Raw genomic sequence first — 20,174 nt, 5'->3', positions numbered from 1 at the left:
CTTCATAGATTTTTAACATGCAATTGTAGAGTTTCTAGTAATTTTCCTGCCCTTTCTCACATTTTAGAACAATATGCCAACCCTTGCTAACACATTCTTGAAATTCTGGTTAGTCTGATTTTAACAACAGGAATTTCTAACGAGGACATCTTGTTTTGCACCAGAATTGAAGAGACATAACAAGACACAGAACAGCTCCAAGGGGCAGACCCAAGGGTGGGTTGCTGGGGCAACTGGCCTCTTGTTGGATGTACCTGTTAGAGGAACTAATTAATTAACCTGATAAAAGCTGCAGAAATCCAATACTACGGGTGCACAGAAAGCTTTTGTTACAGAAGTGCTTTTAGAATTATTATTCTTGATTGTTGTTAGGAAAAATTTTGCTTTGTGATTCTAGCTCCCTCCCTCCCTGCCCAGCACACTCCTCTGCCCAAGGATCCCACGGGTCAGAGGGATCAGCTCCCATTAAAATGACTCCACACTCAGGCAGGAAAAGCTGGGAGAAATTCCTTACCAGATTAGTGAAGATATAGGTGTAATAGGCAGATGCCATCCCCAGTTCAGCTGCCTGTGAAGGAGAGGAAAAAAAAAAGATTAAAGCAGAGCCTGACAATCTCCACTCCAGCAAGGCAGAGCCAGGGCCACATTTTGCTTTTCCAGGCTTATCTCTCCCTGCAGGAGGGGAGGGTGGGACACAGCAGCACAGCTGGACCTGGGAAATTAAAATCTGGGGAAGCAATTTTTCGGTAGGACTGAGCCTACCTGAGGTCTCCTGACCACAATATCCCTGACAAAGCACCTGCACAGAGAGAAATGAGCTCCAGACCTCTGTGAGCATCCCTGCTCTCCCCATGGCATTCCCAGATGGAATTCAGGGATTTCGGCATCCTGCAGGTGCATCCATCCAAGGACAAACTCTAAGGAAGAACCCTTTTGGAAGCAGAAGCTTTTGAATTCCCAGCATAACAGCTTTTGAACCCCTGACAGACCCCAGTGGTCCACAGGGATATTGGAAAGGTGAGGTGGGTCCTGCACCTCCAGTCGTGAGAGCTCCAGAACCCTTTGGGATGAGGAGTTCCATGATGTTTTTGGAGGAAAATAATGATTTCTGCTTTGTGTGTGTCTGTTTTGGGACATAACGAGGGAAAAGAGCAGCTGAGAGCTCCAGGCTTGTTCCTTCCACCACAAACACCACGATGGAGAGAGAAAGGCAGGAAAAGCTCTTGGGAGTTACAGGAAAAGGACAGTCAAGCCTCTGGTGGTTTTCCAGTTTTATCAGTCAGGTTTGGGCTCAAATTCCACAAATTAATGAGCATGGATGAGACCCAGTAACTCAGCCTGCTCTCCAGAACTGAGACAGGGCTGTGCTGGCCACAGAAATAGCAGAAAACAGGACAAAACTGTCCAGGGATGCAGAGAGAAGGACACAGAATTTTCCATGGGGATGATCTGTACTAGAGATCACAGAGCAGATAACTGAAGCCCTTTCCCAAAATTCTCACTACACAAGGAGTTGGTTGTGGGAACAGATGCTCAGGAAAGTGGGGCATTAATCTGCAGATGCTCCTGGAAGCCTCTGTTCCACTGCCAAGCACAGCTGGTCTCAAATCAAGCTTCCAGACCCTGGCAAAGAGGTTTTCCCAGCAGTCCAGACCACGCAGAGGGATGGGAGGCAAGGAGGGAAGGACCAAAGGCAGCACCTCCTGGTGTGAGTCTCTTTTTATCCCTCCCAGAAGCTGTGACAACAGAAAGTGAGGGAAGGAAAGATGCAAAGAGGCAGCTTGGATTGCACCTCTCCCTTTTCCTGCCTGTCTTTTACCTGTTCCTGTGCAAACCTGAGGCTGCCACCACTTCTGGTGGCTCAGGCCTGGCTGTGCCCAGCCCTTTGTCACCCTGTCCCTCACCCAGCTGGGACAGCAAAGCCTTTTCCTCCAAGGATTCCCCTGAACCCAGAGGAGGCCACCTCATTTTTCACCCCCTCCAAAGCAAAACTTGGAACCAATTCCCCCTCTCCATCCCTTCCTGGGGACAGTGACAATGCCAGCTCTCCCTGTGACCCACTTTGAGGTCAGAGAGTTTGGTTTCAAGGGCGAGCAGCAAAGCCTGAGAGCCTCCTCATCCATTCAGCTGGCCCTGGCAGCTGGGAGAGGGACAGCCTGGGAATCATCCATGTGTCTCCAGCCCATCTGTGGAGGGTGAGGGATGAGAGACTGTGAATTCCTCTCACTGTGCAGGGCTGCTCTCCTGGGACAGACCCAGCAAACCCACAGAGTGTTTATCCTGCTGTGGGATAGAACATGGATTCACCTGATGCTCAGCACCACCACCCCCGGCTCCACCTCCATCAATAAAACACTTTCCATCCTCCCAAAGTGCAATAAGTTGCCAAATCAGGAGCTCTTTACTCATTACCCTCCATTCCTACAGTCCTCCAGCTGGAAGAACTGGGTTTTACTGGGAAATGCTGGCAATTTCTGGTGTTTCTCAGTGGTGCAGAAGGAGGCTGGAGCTGGGCAGGGAGATGTGGGTGCCTGGAGAGAGCTGCTGGAGCCTGTGGGAAGTCACTATAGCAACAGAGGAGGGGGACAGCCCTCAGCAGCCAGGCAGCAACAGGGGAAAAAGGGGGAAAAAAACACAAAACCCCCCCACTCTGAGGAGACAACCCAAAAAAAAAATCCCCCAAACTGTCTATTTAGAAATGAAAATTGCATGTAGTGGAATAAAGATATTTTGTGGAGAGAGAGGAATGATAAAAAACATCCCTGCTGGATGTCCTCAGGGATAAATCTGACACAGGCAGGGCCTTTGGATGACACATTCCATCGTGATAAAACAGCCAGGACAGTGTGGAATGCCTGCACCAGCCAGGGGGATCCCAGTGCTTGGATCCCTTCAGGAATGTGCTTCCTGTTCCCTCCAGGATGTGGGAAACTCTGCTCCATCTGGAGCCACTGCTCAATTTTGAAGCAGGCTATCGAAACAAGTGCTGGAAACTGCAGCCAGAGACCATTTAAAAATAAAGAGGATTAAAATAAAATCTCGGTTAATAAGACAATGAAAACAAAAAGAAGGAAAAAGTTAAACAGATAATGGGAGGGGAAAAAAGAAGGCACAGGAGGCATTTCAGTGAGCTGAGCAGCCCTTCACAGCTCTTTGATGGCAACACCACTTGTGGAGAGCAAACAGGTCCCCTCAGAGCAATTAAACCATCACTTGCACAGACCCAGCCCTGGAAATTCCATCAGTGGCAATTCCCCCTTGGGCAGAGCCCATTCCCAGTGCTGCTCTTACGGAATTTGTGGGAATTTTCACATTTCAATATGTTTCAGGCTGCAGTGCAGGATGTAACCAGCAGTTTGTGTTCCATCAGCAGCTGTTAAACCAGCTGGGGCAGTTCTTTATCCCTGCCAGGCCCATCCTCCCCCCAGGGGATCTCTGCTGTCCATGGCCCATCCAGGCTCACTGCAGGGCTCAGACAATTCCATCAGCCCATGGGGAGATGCTCCACCCAGGGGGAGGAGTCCAGCATTCCCACCTGGATCAAACCTGCCATTGGCAACTCCAGCACAGCCTGTTTGCACTGGATTCCCAGAGGGAGACCAGACCCAGCTCAGCCCCACTGGAGCTTCAGAGGGAAACTGCACCTTCTACAGGATCATCTCTGCTCCACCAGAACCACATCTGTCCCTGCAGGAGGGCTGGGCTGGGCTGACACCAACACCCTGAGCAACAACAGGGGGTCAGGTTGTGCTCTGACTGTCAGGTTTTTTTTCTACTACTGCATTTTTATTTTAATATTCCTAATAAAGAACTGTTATTCCTATTCCCAAATCTTTGCCTGAGAGCCCCTTCATTTCGAAATTAATAATTTGGAGGGAGGGGGTTTACATTTTCCATTTCAAGGGAGGCTCCTGCCTTCCTCAGCAGCCTTTCCAAACCAAGACACAACATCCCCCAACAGCTGCCTGGGGAGGAGCAGCAGCATCCCAGGGGACAGGGGATGGACACTGACCTTCTGCAGGATGGTGTGGGACATGGAGGCGTTGGCATGGACGATGATGGTGGCTGTCTTGTCATCCCGGATCTCCTTGAGGAGCGGGGTGGGGTCCCGGCTGTCGTCCAGCATCCGCACTGACAGCGTGTCCTTGGAAATGAGGAACTGCCGCAGCAGCTTCTCCAGGTTTAAAAGGCCTTTGGAGAAAAGAGAGGAAATGAACAGATCCCTTTTAATCTGAGGCTTGGTTCTCCCATGGAACACAGTGATCTGTGGCAGGATGTGTTCCCGGAGTTCTGGATCTGTGCACTGCAAAGGAAAGTGTTTGGGGCTCAATTCTGGGTCCAGCAGGGAATGAGAAATGGAGTTATTCAGCTGTTCCCCAGAAAAAAATGAGTGGAAGAAAATAATTTGAGGTTCAATTCTTGGTCCACCAGGGAATGAAAAATGGTGGAGCTATTCCAGCTGTTCCCCAGAAAAAGGAAGTGGGAGAAAAGAATTTGGGGCTCAATTCTGGGTCCAGCAGGGAATGAGAAATGATAGAGTTATTCCAGCTCTTCCCAGAAAAAGAAAATGGAAAGGATTTAGGACTCATTGCTTGGTCCAGCAGGGGAGGAAAAGTGATGGAGCTACTCCAGCTCTTCTCCAGGAAAAGAAAGTGGCCCCAAACTCTTCTTGGGAAGAGATAAGACCTTCAATACCAGGTCCAAACAAAGTCTCCATTATCTTCCTCCATGTGGGATTGTTCTGCTTACTGGAGGATTATTCCTCCCCATCAGCCTTTGCATTTCCAGCTCCCAAATTGAGTGCCCAAGAAGCTGCAGCTTTTTTAGAGATCTTGGGGCACTCTGATGGGTAGCTGCTCTCTTCCAAGGGGATGAGAAGCTCTGCTGAGAGTTGGAGGTCACTGCAAAAATTCAACATTAAAAAACCGTGACAAAAAATAAGGACGGGCACGTCAAGGGCTCCTTCCAACACAGCTGCCTTGAAGCCTAATAAGATGTCAAAATTCCTGCTGCAGATTTTGTTAGTCAAGAAAGCAGCTTTGATAGAGCCTCTCTGCTCTCCAGCTGCTGAGTTTCATCAAGAAATAACCTCCTGGCAGGTTTGATTGATCAGAGGGACCAGCAGATGGAATCACCAGCAAGACACAGACAGCACAGCCACACACCCCATCCCCACTGGAAGACAACCCCAAAAGAGGGGGAAAAGCTGAGCTGGAGAAACAGAACTATCAGCAGGATCACATCCCAGCTGGCAGAGAGGCAAATTAACCCTCAAGTCAGAGTTTTACTCTTAACCTGACTTATTTTTGACTGCACGAATCCACTCGTTCCCCAGCAGGTCAGGAGGCAGGGAAGCGACACAGCAGGACGGGATCGGTGCTGGAGCTCTGCTCTCGAGGACTTCCAGCACTTCACAAGGGAACAAAGCAGAACAGGAAAAGGTACACGTCCAAGATGAGGAGCCTCTCATTCACAGGGAGAGGTTGAAAGCACTCTGAGCTTGCCCTGAGCTCCTGACAGTGCCCTTGCCTCTCACCTCCTCTCTGGGTACAGGGAGGAACACAGCAAGGGGTTGTAAAAAACAACTGTGCCAGGACTTTTCTGGGTCACCAGCTTCTTTTTCTTCCTCACCAGGCAGAGAATTCATTCTGCTTACAGCACACAAGGACCTCACCTGAATACTTATTTTGTCTTCTAACCCCAGTGAAGAGTAAATCTTACCTAAGCCCTGCATTTGACCCCTGAGGATGTGGAAAGGTTTATTTTCCCCTCGTTCCACATCTGCAGGGGACCAGACAGGCTGCTGCAAGTTACAGCCCTGACACTACCAAGTTTACTCTCAGCTCATCCCAGCGAACTCTGCTGCTGTGAAACCCAGGAAAATTTTTCAAAAGCTCATCAGGCACAGAGAGGAAGAAGTAGAACCAGGAAAAAAAAAAAAAAAAAAAAAAAAAAAAGGAATCATTTGATCTCCACCTTCAGCTCGAGGAAATTATCATTTCCAGCACATTAGATCCTACCTGTAGCCTCATCAAGCCTCCTGCTTGCAGCTGCTCTTGCTGTGTGCAGGGAAGTCTCTATTGTGTGCAGAGATTCCCCTTTGTTTGATGCCGAGAGGATGTGAGGCTCTCTCTGCTGCTGCTGCCAGACTGGCACTTCAGAGGGATGTGAACCCCAGCAAAGGCTTTGCAGACTCCTCCTGGCACCTTTGAAGTACTTAAGTGGTGACAGAGAGGCTGCACCAGGCACCTGCTGCTTGAACACTCCCGTGGGGAGCTCTGAGAGAGGCTCAGGTTGACCTGTGGCAAGTCCTGACCTTGATTATTTGATTTTTTCTCATGCAAACATCCGGAGCTGGCAGGAGCAGCCCCACTCCCGAGCTCTCAGCACCAGAGCTGCTTCCTGGGAAGGAGGAAAGGCAGGAGCTGGAGCTCTCCTGGAGTGTCACATCCCTGTTTAATCCTCCTGCTGATGGACATGGATGGTTGGGAAGAGAACATTCCCATCATCCAGCCTCGCTTTTAATCCCAGCACTGTTGCTTCAAACATCTCTCTGGGTGTTTGAATTAAAAAAAAAAACCAAAAACAAAAACAAAAAACTAAAAAAGGATCAAAGACGTGCACAAGGCCTTGCACCTCAGTGCCCTGGTCACTGGGGGTTATTCCCTCCTCTTTGACAAACAGAGAAGCTCCTAAAAAGTCCAGGCCAGTCCTCTATTTGCCTGTTTTGGGTTAAGATTTCTGTGGAATCACACAGAACCTTCCAAAGCAGTTCCCAAACCAGCTAATTCTTGAGCATCACAGAGAAACTGAGTCAGATCATTTTATTCTAGCCACCAAACCGAGTCACACAAATCTCATTCTATTCGTGGCATTACATTTTACATTCCCCATGGCGTTACACGTAGGCTGGCCCAAGTTCTTTGGCTTTAAGGGTCATTTTCTGCTTCTGCCAGGGGAAATCAGAGCCAGTCCCCAGAGGAAGGATGTGACAGGATGAGTGTGGCAGGGTAGGGCCCAGGGCTCCCATCACACAGCCTCACACATAAACCAAAGCAGCTCCAGCTTTGCCCTCCTGGGATCTAAATAATAACATCCCTCAAAACAGCATTTCCTCGCTGATGAGCAGGCAGCTCTTATGCTCCCCTCAGCTGCCTCAAGGGAACCTTCCAAAAGCCTGAAATGCCTCCAGTTAGTTGTTTAAGGACTGTGCTTAAGAGCAGTACATGTTCTGAGGGAAAATCAGGGTTTGTGCTCCTACATGAAGCTCAATTAAGCCTCGTCTGTGCTCTGTTGCAGTCAGGGCATGTTGGGCTTCAAGCCTGGCTCATTTCAGGTCCTTGCTGAGCACAAAGAGCTGGGTGGATGAAAGGCTCCTGTCCCACTGCTTTCCTCGGTCTGGGAAGGACTCAGCACTTCTTAAATATTGAGTTATCCAGCAGCACCAGAGCGAAATAAATTGGATTGCTTCAGGTAAGAGGGTTTGATCCAGCTAAATAAAAATGATATTAATCATGTTAATCCCAGTGGGAGACACCTGGCCCAGGATTGGGGAGCAGGGTAGGGGTGCAGAGCCCTGAGCCTCCTGCACAGCAGCTGAAAAAACCTAATTATCTTTGCTTCCCTTCTTGCTTGAGGTGAAGGCGAGACAATGAAAAATTCCAGCACTGGGAGTGATGTGGGAGACCATTTGCATGATTTTAATTGCATCATTTCCAGCAAGGGCCTTTCCTGGGGTAAAAGTGAGCAGTGCTCAGTGGAGGTGATTTACTGACTCACCTCAGCCCAGTGCCTGCAGCCCTCAGGGCACAGAGGGAAGGTAAAGACACTCCTGTTCCTCGTGTCCCTGTGCAGGAACCTTCCCTCACCTGGGAAGTTTGCCCAGAGCTAAGTGAGAATGATGCTGCCTGTCCTTCACCTGGCCCAGACAGGGAGCAGCATTCCCAAAGCTCTCCCTGCACCCCCTGCCTTTCCAAAGCCCCTCTTCCTGGTGGATTTGTCTGGCAAACTCCAGAGCTGATGGATCTGGTGGGGGCAATGCAGGCAGAGCTGGTGTGGCCACCCCAAAATGACTGCACGGTGACCTCAGACAGGACAGGACACACAGGGCCTCATCCTGCTGCTCCAGGAGCTCTGCGGGATGGAGGTGGCTCCGATGAGGTGGATGTGGCCCTGCAGGGATGGATCAGGCCCTGCTGAGGTGGAGATGGCCCTGCTGAGGAGGAGAGGGCCCTGCAGGGATGGATCTGGCCCTGTAGGGATGGAGATGGTACTGCAGGGATGGATCTGGCTCTGCTGAGGTGGAGAGGGCCCTGCTGAGTTGGATGTGGCTCTGGAGGGATGGATTTGGCTCTGCTGAGGTGGATCTGGCCCTGCTGAGGTGGATCTGGCCCTGCTGAGGTGGATCTGGCCCTGCTGAGGTGGAGATGGCTCTGCTGAGGTGGATCTGGCCCTGCTGAGGTGAATGTGGCTCTGGAGGGATGGATTTGGCTCTGCTGAAGTGCAGATGGCCCTGCTGAAGTTGGACATGGCTCTGGATCTGGCCCTGCTGAGGTGGATGTGACCCTGCTGAGGGTGGAGATGTCCCTGGAGGGATATATTTGGCTTTGCTGAGGTGGATGTGGCTCTGCTGAGGTGCAGATGGCTTTACTAAGGTGGAAATGGCTCTGCTGAGGTGGAGATGGCCCTGCAGGGATGGATCTGGCCCTGCTGATGAGGAGATGGCCCTGCTGAGGTGGATATGGCCCTGCTGATGAGAAGATGGCCCTGCTGAGGTGGATATGGCCCTGCTGAGGTGGATGTGGCCCTGCTGAGGTGTAAAGTCCAGTGTCCAGATGCAGTCACCAGCAGATGTAGGGCTGCAGAGCCAGGAGGGCTCTGTGCACTGTGCTGACTATTAATCAAATCCAGCTTTTAGGCCACAAAATACATGTGGATTTGAGCAAGACATATTTCAAAGTGTTTTATTTGCCTAAAAATAATCTCCAGAAACAGGCCTATGCCTTTTTAATTTATTTTTTCTTATTCAAAGCCCCATCTGTGGAAACAAAACACTCTTCAGATGGTCACACAGAAGTCAGGATAATCTCTTCCCATCACCTTTCCTCCTCTGGAAAACACCTCCATGGGGTACCAGGGTGGAGAAACTGCTCTGCAGTGGCAAAGGCTGCTCTGAGCAGAGAACATGAAGGTTTGTTTATCTCTTGTATAACCTATTCCTCATAACTCCAGGGGAAAAGGGGGTGGGTGTTAAAACCAGCTGGGGCAGAGTTCTTTATCCCTGCCAGGCCCATCCTCCCCCCAGGGGATCTCTGCTGTCCATGGCCCATCCAGGCTCACTGCAGGGCTCAGACAATTCCATCAGCCCATGGGGAGATGCTCCACCCAGGGGGAGGAGCCCAGCATTCCCACCTGGATCAAACCTGCCATTGGCAACTCCAGCACAGCCTGTTTGCACTGGATTCCCAGAGGGAGACCAGACCCAGCTCAGCACCACTGGGCCCTTCTACAGGATCATCTCTGCTCCAGCAGAACCACATCTGTTACTCCATGATTTATTTGGACTGCTCCCAACACCCTGACCTGGGACCTTCTCCAGCAAGCAGCAAAGCAAAAGGAGATGGAGCAGAGGGGCAGGCAAAGCCAGCCTGGCAAAGACTCACATTCAGCTTTGGCACAGATGAGGCAGGCAGTGGTGCAGTTGAAGAAATTCAGGATCCCTGCCACGGCCACGCTGATGTCGGTGTTGCTGGGGTGGAGGTTGAGGGTGGTGAACCTCTGGAGCTGCAGCTTCAGGAACTCCTCTGGAGCCACTTTGAAGTGAGGAACCTGAGCGTGGGGAGGAGGAAAGAAAATATAATTAAAGAGGAAGGAGAAATGAAAACAAGTAAATCTGCGATAAAGGGCCCGTGGTGTGAAACGCACAGCAGGCAGAAAGTGGAATATCCCAATAAAACTGCACAAGCATCACTGGAGTCGGGAGGGGAGGGTGGGATTCGTGCAGGAGCAGAGGAAAATAATTATCCCAGCGAAGAAAAGCCACGGGAAGGAGTGGAGCAGGAAAAGTCTTGCTGAGCCACTCAGCGAAAGGCAACGGGGACTGTGATTACAGCACAGGAAACCTTCTCTCCGAGTTCAACCTAATTAACTGGGGCACTAATTGTAGCTGGGCCCGGCCTTCATTGGGGAAGGCAGGCAGGGACACAGGGGATCATCCAGGGCTCTGTGCTGTGAATCCAGCCCTGCCTGCTGCAGGGAGGTGCCACCAGGTAATTAATTAGCAGAGATGAAGGCAAGAACAAGCTGACCCCGCGCTGGTGAGACCGGGCAGAGGAGGAACAGCTGCTGCAGCCAGAAGCTTTGGGCATTTCTGATCAACAGGAGGCCAGACAGGGCTGGAACCACCAGTGCTGGCAATGTTGGGCTTGTCACTGATCCAGCAGAGCAGCAGCTGGAGCAGGATGATGCTCCACGGGGAATTTTGGGAGCTGGGAAGCCGCAGGGCTCCCTCTGAGGTAGCTGTGCTGCACATCCTGCAGAGCAGTGGGGATGGATGTCTCAGACACTCAGACAGAGCCCAGACACCGCGGGCTCAGCCAGATAAAGAGAGGCAATCTTGTTTTCCTTCTGCCGGGTGAGTTATTTTGGAAGAAACAGAAGTCGGAGAAAGGGAAACATCTGCCACAGCTTTGTTAGCAGCGTGTCAGGTCCTCTCTCCCTCCATTATTGGTCCTTCCGAAGCCATCAGCCCTTGTCTCCCACCTCTCTCCTCCTGGGAGAGCCGATTAGCAGGTGGTGATGGCTGTTTATTGACAGCGGGAGCTGTTGGTTAGCAGAGTTCAGCAGTAATAAGCTGCTATCTGCCTTGATTCCAGCCCGCAGCCTCAGCCGGGCAGGGAGAGGTGGATTCCTGTCAGCAGAGCAGACAGGGCAGCTCCTGGCAGCATCCTCATCACTCCTGGGAGGGATCCAGAGCCAGCCTGAGACTCAGAGGGAGAGGGAATCCACCACCACATCAGCTCCCAGAGCTGGCACAGCCCTGCCTTCATCCCCAGAGTCCTCCTCTCCTTTCCAAAAGCTCTGCCCCAGTGCAACTCCTGTTTCTGGGTAACTCCTGTTACCCAAAGGGATTCTTTGGGTAAAACAGCACAGGTTCATCCCCCAGAACATCATCACTCCACCTTAGTTGTGGTTGCCTGGGGACACTGCTCCCTTTCCTGAGGGGTGGCTGCAGGCACAGGGGGCTCTGCCTGGGCTCTGTGTCCCCTCTGACACAGCTGATGCTCCTGGGATGTCAATCCCAGGGAGCTCCTGCAGGTTTACATCGCCTGGGGGGCAGCCGAGAGAACCAAACACCTCAGTAGGGCACCAGCACTCACCTCTCCTTTCTCAGGAAAAAAATAAATCACGAGCCTCAGATCAGAATGAATCTGATTTTCAGAGGAAAAAACACTTGCAGAGTTGCTTTTCCTGGGATGGAGCACATGCCCAGGACATTTAGCAAAAGAAAACACTAAAAAACACCCCCAGGGGACCCCTCCTGCTGCAGCCCCGTTCATCAGGGCTGGAAGATCCCTTCCATCTCTTCCACACTCCAGGAACAACCACAATCATTTGTGAATGCAAATTATTTACAGTGCTCCTCTCCTGGAAGGCTGGGCTCCAGAGAGAGCCACTAAACGGCTGAGAGATGTTATCTGGCTTTAAAGGGATGAACTATGAGAAGAGAACTCAATTTCTTCTCCCGAGTGCAGAGCCAGATCGGTGTAGGATGGTTCGAGGCTTATAAAATATTAAATCCAGCACACAGTCTGGACATAGATAAAAAAAGGGGTTGAACTGAATGGAACAGCAGCAAACATAAAGCTTCTCAAATGTGTGCACAAAGTCACAGCAGGAGCTTTGGGTTTGCATCTGTCAGGGCAAGCTTTGGGTCTGTGGTGATGAATGTGAGAGGAGCTGGAGCAAAAGGGGATGCAGAGAGGAAAAGGGGATGCAGAGAGGAAAAGGGAGGCAGAAAGAGGCAGCAAAGGGAAAAGGAAGGCATTTCTAAAGTCTGTGCATTAGGAGGAGAGGTGATAAACCACACTGTGCACTCTGACCAGCACAAAGGAACTTCTCCACTTACCTCTTTCTCCCCGCAGATGTTGCTGATAATGGAGCTGGAGGCTGGGCTGGAGGAAGGTCCCAGCACCCCCACCACGCCTTTGGGGAGAATCTGGCACACTGTGGGCATCAGAGAGAGGGACAGAGATCAGAATTCACCCCAAATTCCAGCAGACAGTGCTCACAGTGCCTGCTGCATCTCAGTAAGGACATGGCATCATCTCCTTCACACAACACCCTCTCTGCCGTTTCCATCCCAAAAATCCCTTTTATTCCCCCTGCAGCACTGTCACCCTGCCTGCGACACTCTCCATCTTCCCTCAGCCTTTTAAAACCCCACCTAAACTCTCCTTAAAACCCCAGAAGATTCATTTCTGACCCTTTCTTGTTACCACCCCTTTCTGTCCTTGAACTAAACTTGAACTAAACTTTATGGAAGATGCTACACACAGCAGTGACCTGCCTTCAAAGCATCAAACAGACTTGTAGGAATTTCTCTCCTCATCTTTACAGAGTTCAGTGGTAAACCCAAGGATTTCATTGCTCTTTTTCTTTTGTTTTGTGTTGTTTTCTTCCTGGCAGCAGTTAAATCTTCAGGCTCTCTGCCACCAAGGTTAGCAGAACCATAAAAAATACTTCACAAACTGAAGGAGGTAAATCTCTTCCTGGATTAAACTTTTTGGTCTTTTTAGGACAAAACAGCACAAATCCAGCTGTGAATTTCAGTCCCAGCAGCAGCCCAGCTGCCTGAGCTCCTCTGCATCACTCAGAACCCTTCCTGCAGAGCAGGAAAAACCTTGCACAGGAGGTGAGAGCTCCAAAAGCCTCCTGAGAGGTGGCCACAGCTCCTCCTGCAATGCCAAACCAGCCTCAGCATCCTCACACACTCAGCTTTTCCCCCAGACAAAGCTACATCTGCTCAACTGGATTTTTTCTGAAGAAATTGGATACTGAAGGGGAGGAAGAGGCACAAAAAGAGAGAAAAGAGGCACCAAAGCTCTCATGAGTTCTGGCCAGGGCAAGCTCACAGTATTTCTGTGTGTGAAAAACAAACCACTGCAATCCCAAAGCTGAGATTTTAAAGATAGGAACTCTTCAGAATCAAACCTTGCACCTCAGAGCAGCTCTTGTGAGGGTTGTGAAGACTTCTTTGAGCTGGAAAAATTCAAATCTGAACATGGGTTTTTTGGTAGTAAAGTGAATCTGTCATCAAAACTGCTGAGTTACAGATCAGAGCAGGGGTTTTGGTGACTTTGAGTCTTTAAATCAAGGCTGGAAGTGGAAGGAAAGCTCGCTGTGCTTGGGGTGGTTTTAGAAGAGCAGGGTTGGGGTTGAGTGTGGGGTTTGGGAAGTGAAATTTCAGTTTCTAGTTTTCCCAGAGCAGCTGTGGCTGCCCCTGGATCCCTGGAAGTGTCCAAAGCCAAGCTGGACAGGGCTTGGAGCACCCTGGGAGTTGTCCCTGCCCATGGCAGGAGGTGGAACAAGATGATCTTTAAGGTTCCTGCCAATCCAAACCATTCTGTGATCTCTGTCTGGTCTTAGACTCCTGAAGCCTCCACAGCCTCATGACTGGAATATGAGCCCCAAATCTCATTTAATTTGTCACTTTGGGGAATTGGTTTTTCTCCTCTTTTGAAGGAAAACCTCCTTATCCTCCCCAGTCCCCGCTGATTGCTCCGACTTCTCACGAAAGTGCTCATGAAATGCAAACATCTCCTCTTGGGTTTTCCTTCCTTCTGAGCTCCCTCGCCCTCCAACAACTCAATCTCCTACAGAATGAGGGATATTTTTCTGCAGCATCTTCAAAGGAATCCAGGGCTTGCTTTTCCTCCATGCTTAAAAAATTTACAGGCACTTTAAACCTCTCCAGAAGATCCTTTTAAATAAAGAGCACTGGCAGTTTGAAAGCTTTGCCTGCTGTCTCAGCAGCACACATCAGTCTCTCTCAGCTCAGCATCCACGAGCAAGGAGCTGCTCCAAGCCCTCCCTTAATCCACAGGTCACCAGGACAAAGTTCCTGGGGAAAATTTGCAGGGGAAAGTTTGGCTGAGTGATTTTTCTTCTCCTGCCTTGCTAGCAGGAACAAAGAGTGGCCTAAGTAGCCATAGCAACGGAGTTGCAACAAGTGGAGGAAGAAAAAGACCTGGCTTATCACTACCAGGGGGAAACATCCACAGAAATGAAGGGAAATGAATGAGAACAAAGTGGAGGTGCCTGAGGCAAAGGTTTTGACCACATTTGGAGCACTCCTCTTGTAATCCAAGCACATTTCCTATTTCAGAGCGTTACCTGATGCTGTCAGGTCTCCACAGGGAGAAGAGGCTCAACCTTGTTGCTGCCATGGGCGTCCAGACAGCACTTGCTGATGTGGAAATGTTGGTCCTGTACCCAAAATCCATCCAGGATAATCACAGGGACTATGACTAGGGATAATTACAGACCCCCTGCCTCTCAAATCCCCTCACACTCCAGCAGCTGAGTACCACAAAGGCTGTGGGCTGTGCAGGGCTCTGTGAGTGCTGCAGCCTCCAGCAGCTCCGAGTTTCTGTCCCAGTTTTGATGTTGTTCAGAATTCAGGGTCTCAGGAATGCTGGACATTGAAGTAGCATCACTTTAAGGACTCTTTACCACGGATCACTGACCATCAGTGGATCAGGTGTGTGTTCAGGGCACAGTGACTCATTTTGTTCAGCAGGGCAGTGTCCAATCATTTCCATCAGGAATTAAATCCAGGTTTGGACACTTGGGACACAGCAAGATACTTCTTTAAAGGAAGGCAGAACTGCAAATTTATTTTTGATCATGAGAAAGCACAACAAATGAGTAGCTCTTGTGCATAAATGTATGCACATCGCCTCAGACATGCTCAGAGTGCCTTTCCCTTCCTGAGATCCCAGAGCACCTGGAAAACATTTCCATGAATCCTGCCCTGTTCAAAGCAGGGCTGAAACTCCCCCCTAGAGAAAGGATCCACCCCTGGGGCAGAATCATCTCTTTCAGAGCACACAGATACCTGAGCAGGGTTTCAAACAGAATGCACAGAATATTCCTGGCTCTAATTCAAAACAAACCAGCAGGGAAGTGTGGAAATACCTCAGCAGCTCCCTGATTGCAAAACACAGCCGAGATCTCTGGAGAGAGGGACTGGCCATGGGATTCTCAGGGAGAAAACACCAAGTGAACAAACAGAAGGGATTCTAGAGATGCTCCTGAAGCATCCCTTGTGCTTCCTGACAGGAACCTGCAGCCAGAGAGGGGCTGGAGAGGTTGGGGAGGCCCTGGAAGTGTCCAAGGTCAGGTTGGACGGGACTTGGAGCAACCTGGGATAGTGAAAAATGTCCCTGCTCATGGCAAGGGGTGGAACAAAATAATCCAAATGGATCTGGAGTTGTTCAGCCTGGAGAAGAGAAGACTCAGAAGTGAACTTATCACTCTCTACAGCTCCCTGAAGGGTGGCTGTGCTCAGTGGGGTTGGTCTCTTTCTCCAGGCAGCACTGACAGAACAGGAGGACACAGCCTCGGGCTGGGCCAAGGGAAATACAGGCTGGATATCAGAAAAGAGTTTTTTACAGAAAGGGTGATAAAGTACTGGAATGGTCTGCCCAGGGAGGTGGTGGAGTCCCCATCCCTGGATGTGTTTAAGGACAGACTGGATGTGGCACTCGGGGCCAGGGTTTAGTTGAGGTGTCAGGGCTGGACTCGATGATCCTGGAGGTCTCTTCCAACCTGGTGATTCTGATTCTGATCCTTAAGGTCCCTCTCAACCCCACCCATTCCATGATTCCCTGATAACCAGAGCAGGCTGAAACTTAAAACCCCCCAGAACACTGGGACAGGTGAAAACAACACCTTGGAGTGACTGGAAGGGACCCTTTGAAATCTCGGTGTGGATAAATCCAAATCTCCAGTTCTCCAGCTGCTCACTGGCTCTCACTCCTGACCTGCCCCGGGGAGTTTGGACTCACAACAAAGAGGAGTTTAAAAGGCTGCCGAGGTCAGAGGGGACAGGGTGACAAGAAGGGAAATCTGTCCTGCCTGGGCATCAAAAAGGAACAAGGTGGTTTCAACAAAGACATGATTAAACAAGTAGTTTTGGAGCTCACAAAAGGAACATCAAACACAAAGAGAGAACAGCCTTTCCTTGCAACGGCAAAAAAAAAAAAAAAAAAAAAAAAAAAGGCTCTGGCCACAATTTATCATTGAAACCTCCTTAAAATCACACAGGAACAGACAAAGTTTGTGTTCATTCATTTCTAAAGCTGGAATAGCAAACCAGGCGTGAATGTGATGGATTGACTCGGATTTTACCTGCTGGAGTAATTCAGATTTTGGGGCTGTCTCACATTAAAACACTGAGTCAGTCAGGTGTTTTAATGTAAGAGAGCCCCAAATTCTGAAAGAACTGGAGAAAAAATTGGAGAAAAACAGCTCCAGGAAAAAAAATAAAATAATAATAATAAAAAATAAAATAAAATAAAATAAAAATAAAACCCTCCTGACTCCCCAAATAAAAACCCTAACTACCCAAAATTCTTCTTCCTCCTCTATATGCAATATGTGTTGTAATCCCAGCACTCCTAGATCTGTCAGCTAAGCATGGAGTTGTGATATTTAAGAGTGAATCAAAGGGTGTGAAATGTGAGAACTGTATTAAACAGCTGTAAACAGCTTTGCAGTCACAGGTTAAAACATCTCAACAGTTTTTATTAATATTGTGTGTCATAACAAATACCAGCGACATATTGAAGCATTTGAAAGCCATGAAAGGCTTGAAATTTAAGTTCAGGGATCTGATTTTCCTCTGCCACCAGGATAAATCAAGAATAACATCAGTGACATTAATAGCCGAGCCATACAGAATCCAGATTATTCCTTTTCTAAGAAAAGCTTCCAGACATTCTTTTTTCCCCCCTCTGAGGAAAAGGCAAATAACACACTGCAAAATTCACCAAAATCAAGTCGATTTGCTCCAATTTCTGCTCTAAAAATCCAAGTAAAGAAAACACAGAAAATCACCACAAGGTGAAAACTGGAAATGGGAGATGCCTCTTCCTCACTTGCCCTGTTTCCAGTTTCTCCCCAAATACAACATTTGCTGAAATCAACAATTTCTTGCATAATATTTCATTCTCCTCCAATTAATATTCCTCTGCTGGAGGAACATTCCAGGAGAAGAATTCCCGAGCAGTGTCACAGGCTGAAATTAAGGCAGAAATCCCTCTCTTGATCCTTACAGCACCTCTGGGGTCACTGCAATCAAATCTGTTTCCCAAACAAAGGTACAGGCCAGGAAATTTATGAGGAAGGACCAAAAATGGAGCTAAAAATGCCACAGAGTCCTTCAAAGACAAAGCAAGCTGAGGAAAATGAGGAATTTTCTCATTTTTTTTAGGAGTCTCACAGGGAGATTTGGGATATTTTAAGGGGAAAATAGGGAATGTGCTTGGAGTAATCCAGAGGAGGCACAAAGATGATCAGAGGGATGGAGTTTCCTCTGCTGTGAGGAAAGGCTGGGAGAGTTTGGGTTGTTCAGCCTGGAAAAGAAAAGGCTTTGGGGTGATCTCATTGTCCCTTCCAGCTGAAGGGAGGGAAAGATAAAGATGGAGAGAGACTTTTGAAAGGGATGGAGTGACAGAGCAAAGGGGGAACGGCTTCCAACTGCCAGAGGGCAGGGATAGAGGGATAGTGGAAAAAATCCTTCCCTGGGAGGATGGGGAGGCTCTGGATCCCTGGAAGTGTCCAAAACCAGGTTGGGGTGGAGCTGGATGAGCTTTAAGGTCCCTCCCAACCCCTTCCAGTCTGGGATTCTGTGATTCCACACAATCCAGGCAATTCCCATCCCTTCTGCAAGGTCTGGTCAGGTAAATTGGATGTGCCCTAATGCTGTGCCAAGTTAGGGGACAACAGTGGACAACAGAGATGGGGAAGACCAGGAAAATGTTTTAAAAACTGTGGGATCCAAAGCAGTGGAGAAGTGCTGGGTACAAATCCCTGAGCTGGGTTTAATCTGGGCTGCCTGACGGGTGCCAGGCTCTATAAATAGAGCCCAGGTACTTGCTGAGACGCTCTTTATTAACTGCACACTTCTATAAATAGTGTCAACACTCACTCAGGAAATGAAGGCGCGATGTGCTGAGCCCACAGCCCCACGGAGCTGCTCTGCCAGCTCACCTGGAGAGCCCCGAGCACTGCTGGGCAGAAAACCCACCAAAACTCCGGGAAAAACCAGCCAGCCCCAAACCACAATGCTCTGCCACACTTTTTGGGGATGCCCTGCAGATCACGCAGTCATGGAATGCAGAATCGTCAGGAAACAAGTCTAAAATCCCAATTATTTAAAGTGATTTCTCCAGCTTCCTTGAGCCAAATGGTAATAAAAAATTATAGCCCTCCCTTGAACTCTAAAGGTCAGCTTAAAAACTATTCTAAAAAGAGGATTTCCTATTCCAAAGGGTTTTCCCTCTTCCAGCAAAAAAATAAACTACCATAGACCTTTAAGTTTCCTTTCAAACTGTGGACAGTGACCATCAATTTCTTTTTTATTCACCAGCACAGAACTGGCATCTTGGACATCCAGAGGAACAACCCTAATAAAGAACAATTTCATTCAGGGACTTGAAAGAGACATGGGAAATCTGCTGCTCCTTCGAAATTAGCTCTTCTTCTTCATCCTCATGATTTCAAACATCCCTTGAAAAACTTCACTTGGCATAAATAAATCTGCTGCCAATCTCAAACCTCAGGAAGAGGTGACATGTTTGCTGACACACGGGATTCCATGGGAGTTTTAAAAACAATTTAATTGCACCCAACTTGCCCTGAGAGTCTCTTGTTTGCTCACCATTAAGTGCTTGACAAAGGATCAGCGTTACCCCTGTTTATTGACAGGCAGATTAAAGGAAATTATTTGTCCCAAGGCAGTGAGTGGTGGCAAAGGTTACAGGGGATAGGAATCCTCTCAGTCCATGCCTGGGCTCACACCAGCACATTTCATCCGCCTCAAATGAAAACTGGAGCAGAGAGATGGGGTTTTTTTAATTTTGTTCCCCTTTGACTGCCATAAAATCACAAGTTCAGTGTGCCAGACACCTCCTGGGAGGAGAGCTGGGCTCTCTGGGGTGGGACTCTGTACCAATGTACCTGCATAACTCAGAATATAAAGTTCTCCAGCCAAACTACCACCTGTAGGTATTTGTTATTATTATCAGTCCTTTTAGAGTGTATCAAGGTTACAACGACACAAACTGTTCTAAAAATAAGAAGAGCCTAAGAAAAAAAAATACCAAGACAAGAAGAATAAGATAAAGGAGGCCCTGAAGGCTGGGAAGTGTAACTAACTAAATTCCCTCAGGAATACGTGATGGCCACGTGAATAAAGCTGAGCAACCAACCCAGAAACTCATGAACAGCAGTCCTGGAATTTATAACCGTATTGTAATGTTGTCTTGGGTTGCAATACGTAACCAAAAATGTGTATTCTATTTTACATCTGTTGAAACTGTTTGGAGAGGTGTGTTCTTTATATCTTGTATAACCCATTCCTCATAACTCCAGGGTGTCTTCTGTCAATGGGCAGTTGTTAAACCAGCTGGGGCAGTTCTTTATCCCTGCCAGGCCCATCCTCCCCCCAGGGGATCTCTGCTGTCCATGGCCCATCCAGGCTCACTGCAGGGCTCAGACAATTCCATCAGCCCATGGGGAGATGCTCCACCCAGGGGGAGGAGCCCAGCATTCCCACCTGGATCAAACCTGCCATTGGCAACTCCAGCACAGCCTGTTTGCACTGGATTCCCAGAGGGAGACCAGGCCCAGCTCAGCCCCACTGGAGCTTCAGAGGGAAACTGCACCTTCTACAGGATCATCTCTGCTCCAGCAGAACCACATCTGTCCCTGCAGGAGGATTTATTTGGACTGCTCCCAACACCCTGACCAACAGCATGTCAGGATGTATTTCTGACTCTGTCAGGGTTTCTAGAATTTTTGTTTATTTGTTTGCTTGCTTGGGGTTTTTTTCTACTACCACATTAGGATTTTTTGGGGTTTTTTTTTATATTCCTAATAAAGAACTG

The 20,174-nt window shown here is 48.9% G+C and overlaps 1 protein-coding gene across 2 annotated transcripts in view; it reads right to left on the bottom strand.

Annotated features, from left to right (window-relative positions):
- Positions 1-20,174, bottom strand: part of GRIK4 (glutamate ionotropic receptor kainate type subunit 4) — a 209,504-nt gene that overhangs the window by 55,985 nt on the left and 133,345 nt on the right. For both annotated transcript variants that reach the window (XR_014591761.1, XM_083877997.1), the window contains exons 4-7: positions 12,128-12,225; positions 9,663-9,828; positions 4,013-4,191; positions 515-568 (exon numbers count right to left, since the gene is read on the bottom strand). Coding sequence is in view for 1 of the 2 variants with exons in the window: in XM_083877997.1 (XP_083734123.1) it covers positions 515-568; positions 4,013-4,191; positions 9,663-9,828; positions 12,128-12,225 (497 nt within the window). In the remaining variant the exon portion in view is untranslated. The remainder of the gene's footprint in view (positions 1-514; positions 569-4,012; positions 4,192-9,662; positions 9,829-12,127; positions 12,226-20,174) is intronic.

This window comes from Zosterops lateralis (assembly GCF_965231275.1).
Source record: "Zosterops lateralis genome assembly, chromosome: 25".
Taxonomy (NCBI): domain Eukaryota; kingdom Metazoa; phylum Chordata; class Aves; order Passeriformes; family Zosteropidae; genus Zosterops; species Zosterops lateralis.
Note: the sequence above shows the minus strand (reverse complement) of the source record. Positions and strands in the feature narration are given on the sequence as shown.